Source organism: Amphibalanus amphitrite, unplaced genomic scaffold (genome assembly GCF_019059575.1).
Source record: "Amphibalanus amphitrite isolate SeventyFive unplaced genomic scaffold, NRLGWU_Aamphi_draft 000279F_arrow, whole genome shotgun sequence".
Taxonomy (NCBI): Eukaryota; Metazoa; Arthropoda; class Thecostraca; order Balanomorpha; family Balanidae; genus Amphibalanus; species Amphibalanus amphitrite.
Window position 1 is genome coordinate 414,366 of NW_024881774.1, and position 21,428 is coordinate 435,793.

A 21,428-nucleotide genomic window follows, 5' to 3' on the forward strand; every position below is an offset into this window, starting at 1 on the left:
ATCGTTCGAATCCGATGAAAAATCGTTCCTTGGGCTTTAAATAATTACATGTTTTGAATGCTAAACCGGCATTTGGTGCTGTTTAAATTGTCGTACTGAAAGTTTCCCATTCAATTACCACGGTTTACAGAAAGGTATCCAATTATTCCTCTGCTACCGACAAAGGCTCTGGCTGGTTTGTAATTCGTGTTGACCAATAACACCATCATCATCGTTACACGTCTACAGTTTTCGGTTTATTCGTCAACGATCGTTTTTGTGCCGGTGGGCAGAGTCAATCACGTCCTAAAACAGTTCAGCGCCGGCGTTGACACGACAAAAGCGTGCGGGGCGCTCCGACGTCCGGCGGACACCAACACGTACAGAGAGGAGACACGGGCGCGCGGCGGGACGGCCAGCAGTGGGTGGCCGGCCAGTCGGCCTCCCCCGCCGGCCCGGCTCCTGGAGAAGCGAAGCATAGCGCGCGGCAGTCGGCTGTGCCACAATGAAAGCGCCAATAGGCGCGAAAATCAGTAGAAAGTAATACCTGGAAACAGAACAGCAGTATCCAATTAGTTACGGATCCATGAAAATCACAACGGGCAAAACATGGAAAGGGTTCTTCGGCCGATGCTGCATTTAGAGACAATGCATTTCGTCAACAAATAACAAATTCGTCTGATAGTAAGCAAAAAGTGATATTCGACAACCAGCTGCAACCAAAATTCACCAGTCAAAGTTACATAATTAGCGTCAGCTGGTTTTCCCGTGTCTTTTTGACAACGATCAAAGTATCAATAAAGCCGAGGAAACAGCAGTCAAAACAAATCGCGATGGAATAGAAATTGACATCCTACATTTCCAATTGGCCTGTTCGGGTTGAATTACACTCGGTAGGCAGGTAGAGATAGATACCTTTGTTAAAGCACACTGCATGACGACTTTTCGCGGAAGGGGTTGGCCTTCTGAGACGAGAAGCCCACCAGTAGGTAGTCATCCTGCTCGTGGTCGGTGATGTATTTCTGAAAACAGACCGACGTCGGGGTTGAAGAATGCCCAGTTTATCACCAACTTTTCGACGGCGTCAGCCAATCACCGACTAATTAACAGTTCCTTAAGTCGCATTTCTGATGGAAGATGGCATTCTTCTGCATAAACAATAATTTGGCAACCTCAAATGAAGTTACGAAGCGACGAGCTTATGTACCTTTGATCTAGACTGAAAAAGCATTCTAGCAGGAGGCGATAACAATAAACAATTAACTTAGCTTTGCAGATGCACTTCAAACGGAATCGTTCCAAACAAGTTTCGAGCTTGACAATTATTTGTTCATAGCATGAAACAAGTCCAATTTCAAGCCAAATAGTCATTGTCTTGTAGGAAGTATCATTAGAATATATGACCTCCTCGGAAAATGACCAAATGAGTGAAAATGATTATTTATTGATGAATTGATGATGCCAGCAAGCATGTATTTAGATGAATATGCTTTTGCCAATCTGGTTGTACCGAACTTCTGCTCATGTGTAAGTACCTTTTAGGGTGTAGCTATATTTTTGCTTTTTAATGTGCATGCTTTTTAAGTGCATAGGGTGTATGATCAGATGTTTTGTTGATGTTTTGTTGTTCGATATTGTTGTATACGATTTGATACGTTTATACGATTAAAGCGATGCGAACCTCGAAGTGTGATGTTAGCCCTGCATGACGACCACGAGACAAACGAATTTTGAATTTTCACTTTCTACAGGCAGTCGATAATTGTTGCGCATTTCACTCACTACTTTTGCCTTGTACGATTTAACGAATTCGATTTAGATGAAGGTCTGTGACCGAAATATCATCAATTCATCAATAAATAATCATTTTCACTCATTTGGTCATTTTCCGAGGAGAAGGTCATATATTCTAATGATACTTCCTACATTTATCATGCTCCTCGCAGCAGCTCTCAACGATATAGTCATTGTCTTATGACTCTTATCTAATGCTAGCGCGAGGCGGAAAGGAAGGCATCTCCCAGACCAACGGCATCACGGGCCGCGGGGGATTTGCGCCCGGCGGCGCCGTTCGGCCCGAGCGGCTGGCGCCGTACAGACCTTGATGTCCTCCACGGCGATGGAGACGTTGATGCGCCGAATGTTGGCCTCGCGGCGTAGCTGGTCCACCAGGATACGCTGCTGCTGTACGTTCGACATCTGCCACCAAACAGGACGATAAGCGACACGGACAGACGGGCAACGCACAATGCATCCGGTTCCCGGCAGCTACCAATGCTCAGAGCCGTAACTTTCCCGGACACTCACACCTACACACGGCGAAAACGAACACTTTTTTGAAGGGACATGATTAATCGCCTTTGCAATTTGGGCAGTGATGTTGGGACATCGCACGTCTTTAAACGAAATTTGTTAACATAATTTCAGTGATGAGAGAGAACTTTGTCGATTAACCCGCGCCCTGCTGGGGGTCCTGGATTTCCACGCCCTGCTGGGGGGGGGGGTGTTTGAACACCCCCCCTTGTAACTCGGCTCCTGAGCCACGTAGCGATACGCGGAAGGCGGCGTTCGAAAGAGCGTAAAAAATAATGACGAAATCACTTCGGTCAATTTTTTGGTCAGGTCAAAGGTCAGGTCACCAGAGGTCATTGAAGGCAAAATTTCGCCGATTTCCAGGTCGAATGTCGAAAATTTCCAAGAAGCCAACGCATAACTCGGGAACCAATAGAGCTACAGCGCCGCGGAAAAGCGCATTCGATAGCCCTATTAACGCCCTATCTGAGTAATTCTCTCAGATTTGACCTAACGTCAACGGTTTTGCCTGCAGGGGGCAAAAACTGCAAAAATAGCCGATTTTTTCGACAACAGTTTTTCTGCAATAACTTTTGACCCAAGCCTTGTACGAGCTTACTTTTACCGGCATCGTGTTCCTCTCGTCAAGACGCATCGAATGAACTATGACTTGACCTTGAAAGGTCAACTTGAAAATTTGACCTCAGGTCAAGGTCATGACCTGACCGGACAGGGTCATGTTGCATATCAGTCGATCCGTATCGTCGAGCTGAACACATCTAAGGCGTTTTCATCGCTCTAGCATGCCTCTATCAAAAGTTATTTGCGAAAAACTGTTAGATACCATTCGTGACCTAAGATGACCTCAGGGCATAAACAAGGGTCACGGACACCATTTTCAAGTTCAGTGTGTCTAAACCACTTGTAATTCGGTGTTTGGGAGTGTTTATAATGTCTTTCATCCAAAAGAGGCGCATTTCAATTTTCTCCCATTGACTTATAATGGGGAGGTCGCAAAATTGACCTGACCTTAGGTCATCGATATCAAAATTCTGAGATATACATTTTGTACATGCTATTGCTCTTAGCAATCGCTGAAAGTTTCAACGCGATCGGTCACTCGGTGTAGCTATGACAGACATTGAAAGTTTTTATGAGGTGAGGTCACTTCAAGTGACCTGGTGACCTGACCTTGAATGACCTTGGTCTGAAATTTTCACAACATGTGTAGAATTGATGTATGATAAGGTGTACCAAAAACGGCGGCGCTCCGCGCCGCCGTTTTTGAGATATTCGCGAAAAACCACAAGGGGGGGGGGGTGTTCAAACACCCCCCCAGCAGGGCGCGGGTTAAGCTACTCATGATTAGTAGTTTCAAGGGAAGATCAGCCCTCCGTTGTTGAATTCAGACATAAAACAGAAAACTGAGCTTCGTTAAACAACTGAATCCACCGATACTACCTAGGACCAGGAACGGTGTCAGCGGCGAGGCGTTGGCCACCACCATTCGCCGTCAGAACCTGAGGGACGCTGCCTGTGCAACACACCAACACACGCAGGTGGGCCCACACCGGTGCCTCTTTGTCCCGGCGACCCGTCCAGGTCCCCAAGGTGGCTGTGAAGAGTGTCCCGGCTGTGGCGGTGTGCGCACTTCGTCCCGGCAGCGGCGCACCGTGCGTGGGGAGGCGTGGGTGCCGAGCAAAGTGGCCAAGAAAGCCGCAGCTCGGCTGGTGTAACTGTGCTCGGAGGCGCGGCGACCACATCCGTCCCACCGACCACCACTGGCACAAATCACACGGGAAATAAAAATCCAGCGCCGTGTGCATTGTGTGCTATACTAGTGTCACTAAAAGCAGATATAATGATACAACACGGCTGAAGACCGGAGACGCCAGACAAAGCATTTTCTGTACCTATTACTGGTTGACAAATGCCTTAATGTCGCGCATCAGCATCGCGTAATAATTGGTGGGAAAAGCGGTGTCATTCGCCTGATCTTGCAATATGTGACTATTGACTTGTGTTCGATGAAATACGCTGAACGTTCCTTAGGTGCTTTTACGAGAGAGAGAGGGAGGCAGTGCGACCATGCCCATTCAGCCATGCTTGTGGCGATATGGTGCATTTCGGCAAACTGTTTACCTGCATACTTGGGAGTACTACAGCCATGATCCTGGAATAGTCCTATAACATCAACACATGATAGACAGAAAGATAGTGAAGCTGTTGTAAAGTGACACATGTATGCACATAAAAGGGTAAGTCACAACAGTAACTACCTCTCTTGCTTGCAGGGGATACAACAGTGAGAAAGAAACACATAAAGCTAACAGTAGATAACAATCAATTACATGAATAACCACAAGACAAAAGCACACAAATACAACATTATGACACTATTGTCAAGTATTCCATCAATATGAGAAGATCATGCAATAGCTGACACCCCACACTGGTAAGTGGTACAGCTACACATTGGCACACCTTTCACTTTTCAGTGATCAGTGCTCCAGTTTAAGTCCTTGGACATACAATAATGCATACACAGCCTGCTCTTGGCTATGGTATGAGTGGGGATATAATGTGTGTGTGTGTGGGGGGGGGAGGGGTAGCAATGTTTAATGGCAAATGTGACATACCAAACTTCACCGATAGACAATGCAATGTATCTGTTTTTGTCACTCCTATGGAAGAAATAAATGGGGAGGAGCTTGGATGAGTATTGAGTACTGTTTACAGACCTCAAGAACATTTCTGAGAGAACATTTCTAAGGTCGAAAAAACGCATGAATTATTATAAGTTATCTTGAGACAAAATAGTGGATTCCAAATGCCCAATACCAAGCACACTTTACAGGCGAAAGGCTATTCCACGTGTACAGAACTACAGAGGGGAAAACCAGGCCCAGCCACTGCCCACTGGAAGAAAATTGCCTTTTCACAAAACTGGCCAATACCTCCCGGGTCTCCCCTATCAAAAAAGGGAAGAATTTTAACTTGGGGAATTTGTTAAAGGTCCAGCCTCTTGAGCCATTTCACAGCATTCTTCTAGTGGTTACTAATTTGTTAAGTGTCAATGGAAGCCTCAACAAACTGCATTGCTTGCTTTGAAATTTGTTGATGATTCCTTGGACACCAAAAGTGCTCATAGCCACTTTTAGCTGCCAGTAGTGTGGTATGAAACAGTATTTCAGGGGGAATACATATAACATAAGTAAGGCAAAAGTTGAGCTAAGGGAAGCTGAGGAAAGCTGAGGAAGGAATGAAGTCCAAAGGAAGCTGAAAAAAGCAATGAAAACAGCATTTTCATGGGGAAGGTCATGGCTAGAGGGGCTTATAAAGGTTTTGAGAAACAACAGAACAAACTAGCCTGCTTTCATGGAAAGTACCTCAGCATTTTGAGGTCAGTTGGGCAAACTAGACCTTTGGAATCAAAATATGGAGGCATCAAAAGATTGATTCCTTATGACCATATTTGGGCATAAATGCAGACCATTTCTAACTTACCAATCACATAAAAATAAGAGAGTGTTTCAAGAAGGAGCATGCCTGATCTTGAACAGAAATGCTGGAACTATCTCCTAAGCAAAATAATATTGCTCCTATCATAACAATATGAATTCTATAGGTAGTGAAAGGCAATCAAGGAATTGATTCACTTTAAACAGATAATCATAATATTGATTCCCCATCAGCTGGCTAATCATTATTTTGATTCACAGGTAACGTTAACAGATAGGCAACAATGACTTAGAAGAATACAGCATTTATCTTGCTATTATTCTCATTTAGTGGTATCCTCAGCACCACAACAGATACCTATAGCATTGTTGTACTTTACCTTCACTACATTTGATAACAATTCACAATCTTTAAATGTCAAGAATACAAAAACTGAAGCAACAGGTAAAAACCATATAAATAATATAAAATCACTACAACAATGCTAATTAGGGGTTTAAAAATTTCATTTTGCCATTTTACACAAATACTGATTGTTTAGTATGTGATTCATGGTACAAAAATAACATACAGCGTGATTTCCTCATAACAGCTTTTACGTGATGGACAGTGGCTCTGTCTTTTTCCCATTCACAAGGCCAAAGGGACAATTTCTTAGCTTTGAGGTAACACTTTTTGCAAACCTACCACATTTTTCTACCTTTTTAAAGAAAAATCTCACCGTCATGGGCCTTTTTTTCAACCGTAACAGTACATTTGAAGTCAAAAGTGTACCCAAATGAATCAAAAAATTGATTCCATGCCCATATTTGGTCATGGCTCCTCCCACCAGAATCAAATTATTGATGCCTCCATATTTTAATTCCAAAAGTCTAGTTTGCCCAACTGAGGTGAGAGGTGGGATAAGAGCTGTTTTCATATTGCTCATACTAAACGCCGTTTTCCTATCGCCATTTTCAAATCAATTCGCCAAATTTAATCAAATCACGCTAATTCCTAGTGGATCATTCTCATTGGATTGGTAGAGCATTGGAGCGCTAATCCAAAGGCCCGGGGTTCAAATCCCATCCCCGTACAGCCCAAATCTTTAACGAGCTTGCAAAAGATGACTGATGTCATCACTGTCAACCGTGGAAGCCGTATGGCTACCCATCTATGCTGGAGTACGAAAAACATCATCTCATAATTCCTAGTGGAAAATGGAACTTTTTTCTCTCCAATAAGTGGACGTGATACCGCAAGAACCGGCTTGTTATACCGTTTTTCACCCTTAGTAGCGGGAGCTGCATTTATGCCCATACATGGTCATCAAAAGTCCATTTATTGACCAATCGATTTTTGGATCTTCACCTCGTAGTTTCCCAAACTGAAATAAGAAAACAGGCAGTGCGCTGATGTACAATACGACAATGCCGCAGCCCCCATTACACAGCAAAGAATGAGGGTGTGATGTTGCTTGACAAAATTAAGCATTTTGGCATTCAAAACTGCTTCCATCCAACAATAAACATTCAAAGTCCTCCTATATCCCATCACCCACACATCAAAATAGGTAATCCATCATTCCATAATCCATCTTTGACCACGCCCTGACCCAAAACAAACTTCCTCCAGCAAAAGACCTTGGAGCATCGGCACTGGTGATCAAATACACACATGTGACTGAGGAGAAATTACATGGAATTTATCAAAAAACATTCCTACCTTTGACGGCCCCTCCTTTTTCTCAATTGACCGAATTGAGTTTTTTTTTTATTTCCTTCAGTAAACAAGCCAAAGCGATGCGACGAACCAGGGTATCGACGAACTGCGCCAATTTCGTCCTATTTAACAGGGCGCAAGGTTTCAATAATTACAAGCGAACTTTTGATTAAAATACAGCGATTTCGGCGGGCGTCTAAAAAAACAGACAGCCATAAGGCTAACAAACGAGAACATACCCGGCAACTGTAAGGCCATTTTCAACATTTCACGGGCCATTCAACAGGAGAGGATAAGCCACCATGAAAGCGTTTTTTGCCATTGCTTTCCTCTAAGTAGACCAATCGGGCCAAGTCAACCCAAAACCATCGGATCCCTGCTTCCCAGTGGCGGATTCAGGGGAGGGCAAAATGGGCATTTGCCCTCCCCAAAGCTAAATCATGTGGGCAAGACTGTCCTTTTGCCCCTCCCAAAGCATGTAGAGATGATAAAATTGAATATGGCGTCGAGGGCTATCTGGACGTAAAGCAGGACTTTCGGTGACGGCCATTCCGAAGGAAGGAGCTGGACGTTCGCTGCTGATGACTTATGCCAGAATGCTGTAAATAGATCAAACTCCCTGAACTGATTGCATGTAGATAGTGTGGCGTTGTAAAGTCGCTTGGTCATCTCGGTGCTCAAGGGCAGCGGAAATCCGCGGATAGAGGGTGCAGGGGTTTCAGCTCCAGACCCATGGAAAAACATTGGAGTGCAAACATAGCTTTTTGCACCCCCCAAAAGCCGTATAAGAGGCCTGTCACACCACCAAATACATTTTCTCCCAAAGACCAGTGATCGGGAAACGAACGATCATGTGGGATCACCGATCATCAGACGTCCAGTTGTTGGTCAGGAGCGCCCTATGCTGGTCTTTGGGGCCCTCACCGGCTAGGAGTGTCCCGAACCGCGTTTGGTGCCCCATGACGGCATCTGAGGACCCCACGGAGACTCCAGGGGTTACGCTGCCTCTGAGGGCCCCCACGTCGGTCTCTGAGGGCCCTCGTGACACGGTCCTAGACCCATCTCAGGTCTGAGTGCCCATGGGCTTTAGATGACCCACGACGGCCTCTGAGGGCCCCAACACAACCAGGCTGCAGGAGCTATGCTGGCATCTGAGGAACCTGTGACGGTCTCTTGATGGCCCTAACGATGGACTCTGATGGCCTTACCACAGCCTCTGAGGGCCTTGCAAAGATATCTGAGGGCCCAGGGCCTATGAAAACCGTCATGATGGCCAAGGATCTTCATGACGACCTCTGATGGTCCTCTTGAAGGCTTCTAAGGGCCCTCACAACGACTTCCACACTGATTCCGCCCGAGACGGACGGTCCCTGAGGGCCCTCACGACGACCTCTAGGACCCAACGCAAGCTTCAAATGCCCACGCTGGCATCTGAGGGCCCCACGACGGCCTCTGATCGGGCCTCAATGCAGGCAGACTGCAGGGGTCATGCTGACCTCTGAGAGTCCTGTAACGAAGGCTCCAAGGGCCCACGGTGGCCTATGAAGAACCCTATGAAGAACTTTCAAGACTCGAGCCTACGCTGCTTTCTGAAACCCTTCAGCACCTTCTGAGGAACCGACCCTGGTCGGGGCTCATTCAATCTGAGAAGTCGTGAAGGTCTCTGGAGGAGCCTCCATTGAGTCATTCAGTTTCCAGAGGTTTTTGACGGTCTTGTATGTATGTATGTATGTATGTATGTATGATGTATGTATGTATGTATGTATGCATGTATTGACACCAAAAGCCTTCCACATATGGCGTGGCGATTACGGCTTGTAAGTAAGAGCGGACCCGTAGGGCTCTCAAAGGTCCACTGCGGATCCAGAAAAGTGGTTTGAGGCTTGCGGGTGGTGGTTAGCATAAGAAAAATCACCCAGTAAAAAAAAACTTGTCGCATTTCACTTATTTAGGTATGCTGTGATTTTGTGAGGTTCACTGAAATATGCAAACATTTTGGATAACTTCCTGTATGGATTGTTTCCTTAACCCGCGCACCGACGGGGGGGGGGCGGATATCCGCCCCCCCCCTGAGGTTTTTCGCGAATAGCGGGAAAACCGCGGCGCGTAGCGCCGCGAAATTTAGTATGACTATTCCCTTATCAATTTTACACATGGTGTGCAAGTTTGAACCTCCTACCTTTCAAGGTCAGGTCACCAGGTCACTTTGAATGACCCAACCTCAAGTCACTTTTTTGCAACTTTGTCACCGTGCCAGAGCTACAGTAGATGTCGGAGGCCTTTGAAAGTCGCAGGATGTTATTAGGTCATTAGTAGCTACAATTTGTATATCTCGAAATTTTGATATCGGTGACCTAAGGTCAGGTCAATTTCGCGACCTCCCCATTATAAGTCAATGGGGGAAAAATCAACTCCCTGTTTTTACCACTAAAACGGGTAGGAATGGCCCCATATACCATACATGACTTCATATACGATCAACCTTCACTACCTTGAGGTCTGTTTTGCTGTTGGGCAGCTGTGAGGTCATGTGACGTCATCAAAGGTCACCAAAGGTTTTTGGCCAATAACTCCGTACAGGAACAAGATACAGACGCGTGGATGGTCTCATTGTGTTCAGCTCGTCAAGACGCATCGAATGATATACATGATGACCTCGAGGTCACGTGACCTGAGGTCAACCTTTGACCTTGACCTTTCGAGGTCAACATGTATATCATTCGATGCGGATTGACGAGAGGATCACGATGATGCCCTTAGTTTGTTCCTATCTTGACTAATTCGAAAGTTATTCGAGAAAAACTCTCTCCATATTTAGCGCCGCCATTTTGACTTTTTTGACCCCTGTGACGTCATCTTTGACCTGACCTGAAAATGACCTTAGTAAAAATTGTAGATCTTGACCGTGCGTATCCGATGCCGTTTACCGCTTGTCGCTATCTTGCTTCGTTCTCGAGATCTCAGGGGGGGGCGGTCATCCGCCCCCCCCCGTCGGTACTAAGTTGGCGCAGACCCCCGTCGGTGCGCGGGTTAACTTTTGGTTTTCATAAATCGATGATTGGCAGCTTGAAAAAGTAAAGGGGCCCAAAACCTTCAGTGGGGCCCCTTGAGAAAATTTTGCATCCCCATTCCAAATTTATCTTGCATTCCTCCCAGTGCGGGGTGGATAGGGGTCGTCGGATAGGTCGGAAACTCTTGCCCTCCCCAAACGGATCGGCTGGATCCGCCCCTGCTGCGTCCTTCCTTACTTGAAGACGGGCTCTATCCCACCGACGGCCATGTAAACAGTAGGCTTATAAAGGGCCCATAGTCCATACAGCCAATCTTAAAAATTTATAAGTATTCGAAGCAGGCACGTACCCAGGATTTCGCCCAGGAGGGGGCCACCTGCTTCCGAAGGGGCCCTTAGGTCACCCGGGGGCCTCCAGGCCGCCCAGGCGACCAGGGGCCCCAGGCAACCAGGGGCCCCATGCGACCAGGCCCCGCTACCAGGGGCCCCCTTGGCGACTAGGGGCCCCAGGCGATCAGGGGCCCCCAGGGCCTCCTCTAAGGAATTTTCACTGGGGGGCCAGAGGCTCAGAAGCCAAACCTAGGGTACCCCCAAATCCGGTTTTCTCATCGGATTTAGGCCACTTATTTTTCGTCACAGCCCTGATGCCATGATTTTTATTTTTATTTTGAAAATAAAAATAAAGAAATAGTAGGCCGCCTGACCCTATACCGGTGGATCCAGACCGTCACAGGCAGGGTGACATTTGGGGTAAATATCCCCCGCGCAGCGTCCGAAATTTCCGGCTTTCCGAAAATGAAACAAAATACCTTTATTAAAAAGTACTAAACGGCACAGCAGTGCGTAAGGAATCTAACTGACCGCAGAAAGTGTGAGGGCTTAGGTATCGATTTCCCAAACGTTGCAAAACAGCTACCTGCCTGAAAACAGCTCACCATCCTAAAAAGCTACTTGCCTGAAAATGACTCAAGAAACAGGCCACAGGTCAATGAGAATGAGGGTCAGGGAACAGGGTAATTACAATTTCAGGAAAATGTGTATAATTGAAGTGAGGACGAGAATACCTACTAAAACTTTTGCCAGCTGGGCCGCTTTTTACGCGAGTTGTTCGCAAAAAAACCTAGGGGTGGGGTATATCATACCCCTCAATAAGTGAGAGGGCTTATCGCTGCTAGTCCCAAACACTGGGGAAAAAACTTTTATATCGTGCTATAAAGCTCAGCCGCACTCTTATTTGACCGTAGAAAAATTTATCTTCAAGAATAAACCCGTCTCCCGAAAAAACAATACTTCTCCGTGTTAAACCGTAAGCGCTTGACTGATTGAGACTAAAGAGGGCGACCGTTCGGCCTGTTTCCTTCTCAAAGTGATGCCCCGTTCGGGGGGTCGATTGAGTCGGCGTTCGATTGTAAAATCTGCCATGTCTGACCTCATTCCGCGGCTCATCCTAGGCGGATCTGTAAAAAAACCTGTAGATAAGAAACTAACGATATAAGGAAACTAAAATTAGTAACGTTGTGATCCAGGAGATAGTCTGGATTGTTTGTTTGGTAAGCTTATTGTAAGTAGGTATAATATTATTTAGTGGCCGAGAGCCGTGAAGGATGCACGGCTAAATCGTGTTCCCGGCTGTGGCGGGAAGCGGTCGCGCGTCGGCGCGCGAGCAGAGCAGAGCAGAGCGCTGGGCAGAGGGTGTGTGTGTGGAGCGCGGCCGGAGGCGCGGCTGGTTGTGTGTTGTGTGTTCGGTCAAGCTGAATGATGCAGACAATGGGGTGTCAAATGGTCCCAGCTCTGGCGCGGGTTCCTTGGAGGATTTGGTCGATCTGTCTGATGTGTCGCTAACGAGTCAGCAGCGGGAAAAGTTCTTTGCTCTGTTGCGCCGGTACCCCTCGTTGTTCTCAGACCAGCTTGGTCACGGCTCACTAGTTGAGCACGTAATCGACACGGGCACTGCCAAGCCGGTGCGATCAGCTCCCAGACGAATTCCCCCACACCTGGAGACAGAAGTAAAGCAGCGCGTGCAGGATATGGTAGATCAGGGGGTGCTGGAGCCGTCTGATGGCACTTGGTCATCACCGGTAGTCCTGGTGAAGAAAAGAGACGGTTCTGTGCGAATTTGTGGGGATTTTCGAAAACTTAACCGCGTGTGCCAGGTGCCAGCCTTTCCAATCCCAAGGGTTGATGTCCTACTTGACAGTCTGGGAGGTAACTCTTTGTTTTCGGTGCTCGATCTAAAAAGCGGGTACAACCAGATGAGCATCCGAAAGGAGGATCGATCCAAAACGTCCATCACGTTGCCGTTTGGGCTTTGGCAATACACAACGTGCCCATATGGCCTCAGTGGTGCCCCGAGTTCGTTCGCCAGACTGTTGAGTCTTGTATTGGGTGATTTGGCTCCCACTGATGCAGTGAGCTACTTTGATGACATTTTGGTTTTCTCTGGCGATTTTGACACGCATCTTTCACGTCTTGAGGTGTTCCGTCGTCTGTCGGCTGCGAATTTGACTCTCAACCTCTCAAAGTGCAAATTCTTTCAATCAGAGATCACTTACCTGGGTCACGTGGTGTCGTCTAATGGGGTCAGTCCCGATCCAGAAAAGGTAGACAAAGTAAAGGATTGGCCGGTGCCTATGAATGAGAAGGCATTGTCACAGTTCTTGGGATTGGCAACGTACTTTAAACGGTACATCAAAGATTTTGCTGCTATCGCGGCTCCGCTGCATCACCTCACCAGGAAAGACGTAGACTTCCATTGGGATGCGAAGGCTCAGATGGCTTTTGACTCGCTAAAGGCGGCGCTGTGCACGGCTCCGGTTCTGAAATACCCTGACTTTTCCCCGGGAGCGAGCGAATTCGTACTAGACGTGGATTGTTCAGGGTCAAAGATGGGCGCGGTTCTGCTGCAGAGGGATGGACAAGGTGAGCGGGCAGTGGCATTTGACAGTAAAAGCCTGTCTAAATCCCAGCGGCAATATTCAGTCACTAAAAAGGAGCTACTCGCAGCTGTGACGTTTGTGCAGCAGTTCCGACATTACCTTTTGGGTCGTAAGTTCACGCTCCGCACAGACCATGCCGCTCTGCAGTGGCTTGTGAATTTCAGAAACCCTGACGGGCTTCTGGCGCGGTGGCTGGAGATTTTGGGCGAGTTTCAGTTTGAGATTGTTCATCGGCCAGGTAGGCTACATGAGGCTCCGGATGCGCTCAGTCGGAGGCCGGACCCCACGCAGGAGGTGTCTACACAGACAGACACAATGGATTTTCAGTCGCCTCCCGTCGCAGCTCGCCACGTTCAGTCCATGTGGCCTTCTGATTTCATGTGTTCGGCGCAGAACTCAGACCCCGCCATGGCGGAGGTGAAGAGGCAGCTTGCTGGGAGCACACAGCGGCCCTCCCAGTCCTCCGTGTCAAAGGGCGCTCTGCCGTACTGGAGGCAGTGGTCACGTCTGCGTTTGATTGATAATGTTCTGTACAGAGTGTTCCGGGCTGGGCCGAGGGGGCACGACCAGCTGCAGCTGGTAGTCCCACCCCAGCTCGTGCCTGTGGTGCTGGGGTCGTTTCATGATGGTCCGTCGGGTGGGCACTTCAACGCTTCAAAGCTGGCGAAAGTCGCGCGACTCAGGTTTTGGTGGCCGCTCCTGGAGCGTACGGTGACTGAGTTTTGCGAACAGTGCCGCCGCTGTGCCTCGCGAAACTCTCCGACTCCCCGCCCATGTGCGAGTATGGGGCAGTTGTCTGCGTCCGAGCCGATGGAGCTGGTGTCCATGGACCTTGTGACCAACCTGCCGGAAACCGCTCGAGGCTACAAACACCTGCTAGTGATCACTGATCACTTCACACGCTGGGTTGAAGCGTATCCCCTCGCGGATGAAAAGGCTACTACGATTGCGAATGTTCTTGTAAATGAGTTTATTTCTCGTTTTGGCGTCATGAAACGTGTGCACTCGGACCAAGGTCGGAACTTTGTCGGTGCGGTGATGAAAGCTGTGAGCGAACTGCTCGGCATTCAGCAGTCTCAGACATCCAGTTATCACCCTATGGGCAACGGGATGACTGAGCGAGCCAATCGCACCATTTTGAACATGCTGGCTAAGTTTGTTGAGCAGCACACGGAGTGGGATAAGCATCTTCCGATGCTCATGCTCGCCTACCGGAGTCAGGTGCACGACAGCACGGGATACTCTCCGTTCGCCTTGATGTTTGGGCGAGAGCCCCGCCTGCCGGCGGAAGCCTCGCTGGGTGATCGGCCGGTTGTGGATCGGGCCCCAACCTTCCCCCAGTACATAGACGATTTGAGAGAGACACTCCGACTTACTTTTAAGGATGTGGTTAAGCGCGATCAGCTGTCCCATGACCGCAACAAAGCTTTGTATGAGCGCAGAGTGAACGAGTGGTCGTATCGCCCGGGTGACAAAGTGTTCTTGTTTCGCAATGTACCGAAGCGCGGTGAATATCATAAGTTTGTGAGGCCTTGGCGTGCGGCTGAGATCATAGAACAATGTGGACCAGTGAACTATCGAGTGCGCGAGGAGGGAAAGCGGCGCAGTCTGGTGGTGCACCACAACCGCTTGAAGCCGGACAACACAGTGGAGCGCCCGCCGGCTGTGAGTGAGGGGCACAGGACCGCGACAAGAGCGCATGGGTTGTCTCTCTGGCGAGATGTGCCGGGAACGCCCATTGCCCGGCCCCATAGTGTGCCTGGTATGGGTGGGGCGCCAATTGTATTTCCGCCCCAAGGTGTCACAGCTGGCCGCTATGTACCGCAGCCTGTTGTTTTGCCGCACGTGCCGATGCCGCGTCTGCCCGAGATGCGACCTGACTGTGTGCCGCCACCTGACCCTGTACCGCTCCATGACGCTGTGCCGCACCGGCCGGAGGTACCACATGTTCCGCCGCCGTCCCCGCCGCCGCCGTTCGATGCCGAGCCGCCGCGGGATGTGGATCAGCGGCCGCGAACTGTCACCCGTTTCGGGCGTGAAGTACGCCCCCCGAAACGGTTCGACCCTGCTCACTGGTCTTTTGATTAAGCGTTTGTTGTGACTGTCGTTGGCATATTGTTCAATAGGAGGGGAGGAGTGTAAGTAGGTATAATATTATCAGAGCTGGGCAAGTGCGTTCCTTTAGTGCGTTCCTGCGTTCTTCCGTACGTACGCACCGCCCTTTTTAGGAACGCAAGAACGCAGGAACGCAAAGTTTTTCAAAGGAACGCAAGTAAGAGGAACGCACCACCCAAAATTTTTTGAAGCGTTCCTGCGTTCTTGCGGAACCACCCGAAAAATTATATTGCTGCCAATGACCTCTGTGTCAAATGTTTGAATCTCGAGTACGTGTGTTTGCCGGTAGAGGCGCCACTTGTCGGTCGAATCGAGGAAGGCTTGCTTAGATTTAGTGGTGATGTTTACTATTCGATTCGGTTTCAGGCATTAAATGTGTAAAGATTTTTAGTGGTGATGTTTACTATTCGATTCAGTTTCAGGCATTAAATGTGCAAAGTAAATATGATAACTTTTACTAAGATACATCTTTTAACTTATTGTTTTTAGGCAGGTCGTATTTTTGTTGAAAACCCTACGGATGATATTGGTAAAACGTATTTCAGATATTCGATTCGGAAAAGAGATGTCGAGTTGCTTTTCGGCCCCACGTCGCCATTCTGGGTATTCTGTGATCGATTCGCCCCGTGTTTGGTTGGGCCCGCGCCGCGTGGTTCGGCGGTATTTTTGAGGGAGGAACGCAGGAACGCAGGAACGCAGGAACGCTAACGCACCGAACGAAAAAAAAAATTGAGGAACGCTATTCCAGGAACGCACTAACCGCGGCCGGAGGAACGCAGGAACGCTAACGCACTACCGAAAATCGAGGAACGCGCCCAGCTCTGAATATTATTTAGTGGCCGAGAGCCGTGAAGGATGCACGGCTAAATCGTGTTCCCGGCTGTGGCGGGAAGCGGTCGCGCGTCGGCGCGCGAGCAGAGCAGAGCAGAGCGCTGGGCAGAGGGTGTGTGTGTGGAGCGCGGCCGGAGGCGCGGCTGGTTGTGTGTTGTGTGTTCGGTCAAGCTGAGAACACAGGAATACAGAGACATGCAGTAAGACCGGAGGCTGTATCTGAAGACTGAGGTGTCTTACATTATGGTGAAATTTCCTCGTTTTTCTATGTACGTGATTTGCTTAACTGCGTGGCCCCCCCAGTGACGCGATTTCAGCTCCACTGGGGGGGGGGCAGTGGCATCACTGGGGGGCCGCGGCCCCCCAGTTAACATGTTAGAGGAGGCCCTGGGGGCCCCTATGCGACCAGAGGCCCCCAGGCGACCAGGCCTCGGCTGCCAGGGGCCCCCTAGGCGGCCCAGGAAACCGGGGGCCCTCGGATGGTAAACCTGCGCTCCGTTGGGCTATTGCCGGACCCCGACACCCGTTGAGGGCGGATGAGTGTTTTGGGCCCCTAACGTCTCGGAAAGTTACCGACCGATTTTCTAAATATTCAAACGGCATTCGAAAGGTGAAAGCCCCACCAAGGAACTACTAGGTGACCAAATTTTATTGACCTAGGTGCAACTGAGGACGTCACAGATCAGGCCGATCAGGCCAAAGCTCGCACTTTCCACCGTTTACAGGACCTTCTAAGGAATGCGTTCCTATAACCTGTAAGAATCTTGCCTACAACATCGAGTCTAAGACATTTTATCAAAAGGCATCGATAGATAGGGCGTTAATTACCTAATAAGTATTTAAATGAGGTGAATGATAGGTATCAGGTCAAGTCACAGAGGTCAAGTCTCTAACCCTCGCCGGCACAGGCCATTTTGAGTCCTTCGACGGCACAAGGGGGGGGGGGGGTACGACCCCCCCTCGCGTTTGGCCCCTGATGGAGCTAGAGCTTCGCGGAAAAAAACGAGCGTGTTGCCCGTCGCGAGAGGAAGCCAATGATAGGTACCCCATTTTAAGGTCCTAGGTCATCGGTTGACCTTCCAGGTCAGGTCAATGACCCAAAATCGGGAATATCGGGACCTGTTAGAAAGTCGTAAAGTGTGGCTGCTAAGGGGTTTTCCGGGGTGCTGATCAGTTGATCACGAATATCGTGTTAGTTTTGATCACAGATGATGTCGTGAAGCGTTTACACCAGGTCGGGTCAGGTCAGGTCAGGTCAACCGGTAGGGGTCGTGACGGGTATTCGTAGTACCTGTCATTCGCCTCTGACAGCTTCGTTACATGTTTGAAGGCACCAAAACTGCTTCGTAAATGTTCAAATTGTTGCTAAATTCGAATTCAGCTCCAAAAACTAGCCTTGAAACATGTAAAACTCGAAAAAGTGAACCGAGGTCACCAAAGGTCAATGACCTGACCTGACCTTCAGGTGACCTTGACACCCACCCTAATGCATGGGAGCAACATCAAATCACATGTTTGAGAACGATTGAAACCCCGAAAAGCTTGCAAACGCGTGGCTAATGCGAGCCGACATACGCCGAATCGCGATTCCGGCTAAACATGGTCTCGGAAAAGAGGTCATAGGCATAGACCCGGGAACAGGGGGGCAGCGGGGGCGCTTGCCCCCGAACTTGGGAGTCGAGGGGGCAGCGCCCCCTCAACATTGAGGCAGCGAGAAAAGGTCTTTCCTCCCTTTTCCGGACGGCGGACTTCTTTCCTTCTTGTTTCCTTTAGGTATATATCTAAACATCAACACACGGCATTTTCCTTGCCATCTGAATGGTTTCTGCTGATACAGTATCGATTTGACAACATCTGCTATTGTCATCCCGCTTTGATTTGGGCCTGACCTTGGCCATAAGCTTGGCAGGCCAGTTTTATACTGGATCATTTTGAGTCAACTTTGAGAAATGCATAACGTACAACGGTGGTAAAATCGTTGCTCTAGGTATAACACAGTTTACCCACTCCGGGTGTGAGGGAGGGGTGTGGGGCAATGAGTGCACTGACGTGGCGCCCTCGGTATGGGATGGGATGTATGGGATACATTGAGGGCCGGTATGGGATTAAAGCTCAGCGACACTAAGGGCTTATGTGGTGCCTTCGGTTATCGGTAGCACCCTCAGAACCACCGGCGTGGGGCCCTCAGAGCCGCCGGTAAGGGCCTTTATAGGCACCGGTGTGGGGCCGTCATGCAGGTGCCGGTGTGGGCGCTCAGAGGTGCTAGTGTGATTCTCTCAGAGGCGCCGATGAGGGTCCTTACAGGCCGTTGCTGTGGGCCCTCATAGACGCTGGTGTGGAGCCGTTACAGACGGGTACGGGGCCTTTAGAGCTGCTGACGCGAACTCTCTACAAGCCGGCAGGGGGTCTCATTGACCGGCAAGGGGTCCTTAGGCCGGCAGAAGAAGTCCTGTGGGGTCCTTAGGGACCGGCATGGTACTGTCACACGCCGGTGGGGCCCTCAGACTCACCGGTGTGGGACCCTCAAAAGTCACCAGTGGGTGGTCTTTAGATGCGCAGGTGGTGGTTGGGTCCTCAGAGCCGCCGATATAGGGCCCTTAATTTTAATAGGCACTGGTGTAAGCACTCAGAATTGTGGGTGTGAAGCCCTCAGAGACACCGGTGTGGGCAATCATAGGCGCCGATGAGGGCCCCACAGTTGCCGTTATGGGGCCCTCAGAAAAATAAGTGTGGGACCATCACAGGCGAGAAATGCCCCTAGAACTGGCCCCTCATAGGCCGGTAAGAACTCTCAGAGGCCAACAACGGACCTTTGGAGACCACCGAGGTGCTCTGAAAAGCCGCAAGAGGCCTTCAGAAGCCGGCGTGAGGCCCTTATAGAGATCTTAGTGTGGCTATTTAGGGCCCATTAGGTGCTCTAACGAGCCCCATGGGGCCCTTCTGAGTAGAACTATGGCCACCGTTAACATTCAGCGGTCAAATGGCGCCGCATGGCCCCTCGGACCCGAGGGTCCCTTTGAACCCGATGGGGGGTGGGGGGACTACGTGTCCGCTTAGACCCCTAGCTACGCCACTGTTTCATATGCATCATGTCAGGTATTTTAGGCTCGCCCCCCAACTTGAAAATCGTTCCCGGGCCCCTGGACTCACAGGTCAAAGGTCCTCAAAGGGTCAGGGTCATGAAATTTTCAGGATAGGCCTAAAATTGATCAATGCGAGAGTACTGAAAGTTCGTCGCGATCGGCCGCTTTTTACGCGAGTTATTCGCGAAAAACCTTAGGGGAGGGGTTGCATCAACCCCCCCCCCCTGTGCCGGCGAGGGCTAAGGGTCATATACCTATAGCTGATAGCGTTGTCATTTTTGGCACATTTTTGGCAATTTTTTTTTACGTGAAACTCTAGCTCCATTAGGGGCGAAACGCCGAGAATACCAACTCCCCCCCCTCGGCCGGCCCGTATGTAGAAAACCAAGAGGTTCGAAAGCATTAAAGGGACCCTCCCACCTTAACATTAGTTTTGAGTTGAGATAGCCAAGTTTGCGGCCAGGCTCAGAAACCACCATTTATCCTGGTCGCAACCCCCGCAGCTTTATGGTGTTCAAGAAATTTCTTCCCTTTACTTGCAGGGTGGGACCAGCGTGGTCCCTATCTCTTAACCATTACGGGAATCTGATGACGTCATCAGGCTTTCGAACGTCCGTTAAATGTTTGACTAAAACGTTTTGTAGCACGCGGTGGTATATGCTGCTTTGCGCGCAACAAATGCCGCACTTTCAAATAAAGTCGCTAGGAACAGCGGAGATCCCAAAAAGTAAACAAAAGTAAAAGTATAATTTCTTGAAAACCGGTGAATATTTTTCGATGAAATTTGGTAGATATTCGTTTTTGCTCTTTCTGAACCGAGCGACATCACTTTCATGCCAATTCATTAACTTTTTGAAGGTGGGAGGGTCCCTTTAAGTCCAACCGTAGAGCCCCGGATCTAGTCTGAGTCCGGCTTGAAAATATGAGTAGAAAATCGGATGCTGACGGACATAACCAATAAGCATTTTCCGTGGTCGTGTTTTACGTTTTCAAGTGGCCTCGACTCCAAATTGCAGTGCTTACGATATAATGTCAAACGAAGACCCATCTAACCAGATCATCATTTTATGTGGGGTGGTAGAAACCAGACATGTGCATGGATCCGAGTGATGGATCAATGATCTCAGTGGATCTCGAAGTAAAGTACATACAGATTGGGATCTATGATCCCACCGGATCCGGCGCTAAAAATTCATCTCGGATCTACATCTCGGATGTATGATAAAAATTCACCTCGGATGTATGATCTCATATGATCTGACGATAAATTAAGAACACGGATCTATGATCTGAGTGGATCCCACCATGCACAACATTTGAAACCATGTTTTAAAGGGTTCCTATGCTAATATGTGCCACAAAACTATGGATTATGACGTGCGATCACATAAAATCGCTAAAACAGAACGTTTGTGAGCTGAAACAAGTGTTTTTGGGGATGTATGTGTTGACAAAAAATAAGTGAGGATCTTTGATCTCACTGGATCTCAAGCAAAAAATGAGACTCGGATCTGTGATCCCTACGGATCTCTCGATAAATTACAGAGCTGGATCTATGATCCCGTCGGATCCGAGATCAGGATCCTTGAGATCAGACCCCAGATCCATTTTCTCGGATTCATGCACATGTCTGGTAGAAACACCCTTGTCCGTTGTTGTTCGCTCGTCGCTGCGCACAGCAGGATGGCAGGTTCGGTTCACAATTTGACTGCTTGTGCAAGGTTACGCCAGATCCTCGACCGAAAGACAGTAGACACAGCACAGGCACTTTTTGCATAAGGCGCCACATGCTTCCGCGTTTAACTCCGCCAACATGTGGTTGAATCAGACTTACCCCGCCGTGGACGATACCCAGCCGTTGCGAGTCGGCCGTCCTCGCCCGCGTCCCACAATCGATGGCTGCTCCGAGTCGACGGGCGCGACGCGGCGCCCCGCCATCGACCCGCGTCGGCGCGCCTCGTTCCAGCCCCCCCCCCCTCCCCCGCCTCCCCGTCCCCCGCGGCGTCACACCAGCCGGGG

At 49.2% G+C, this 21,428-nt stretch overlaps 1 protein-coding gene across 3 annotated transcripts; it reads right to left on the minus strand.

Annotated features, from left to right (window-relative positions):
* Nucleotides 1-173: 173 nt before the first annotated feature.
* Nucleotides 174-21,301, minus strand: LOC122387264 (guanine nucleotide-binding protein subunit gamma-1-like). Of its 3 annotated transcripts, none has more exons than XM_043377328.1 (5): nucleotides 21,244-21,301; nucleotides 4,414-4,444; nucleotides 2,080-2,178; nucleotides 895-1,001; nucleotides 174-526 (listed from the first exon to the last, which is right to left on the minus strand). In XM_043377328.1, the coding sequence occupies exons 2-4, from the start codon at nucleotides 4,438-4,440 to the stop codon at nucleotides 900-902; spliced, it is 228 nt and encodes a 75-aa protein (XP_043233263.1). In that variant the 5' UTR covers nucleotides 4,441-4,444; nucleotides 21,244-21,301; the 3' UTR covers nucleotides 174-526; nucleotides 895-899. The 3 variants fall into 3 exon arrangements, 2 of the variants coding, with proteins under 2 accessions (XP_043233263.1, XP_043233264.1); XM_043377329.1 differs by having other exon boundaries at nucleotides 174-474; nucleotides 21,244-21,274; XR_006257536.1 differs by lacking the exons at nucleotides 4,414-4,444; nucleotides 21,244-21,301 and adding an exon at nucleotides 7,438-7,549.
* Between the last annotated feature and the right edge of the window lie 127 nt (nucleotides 21,302-21,428).

What these genes read in the sequence shown, in the direction of transcription:
- LOC122387264 (XM_043377328.1), bottom strand. Translation starts at nt 4,440, where the DNA reads ATGGCTGTAGTACTCCCAAGTATGCAG. An exon ending in TAGTACTCCCAAGTATGCAG is followed by an intron (nt 2,179 to 4,413) that starts GTAAACAGTTTG and finishes GTTTGGTGGCAG; the next exon opens with ATGTCGAACGTACAGCAGCA. An exon ending in TCGCCGTGGAGGACATCAAG is followed by an intron (nt 1,002 to 2,079) that starts GTCTGTACGGCG and finishes GTCTGTTTTCAG; the next exon opens with AAATACATCACCGACCACGA.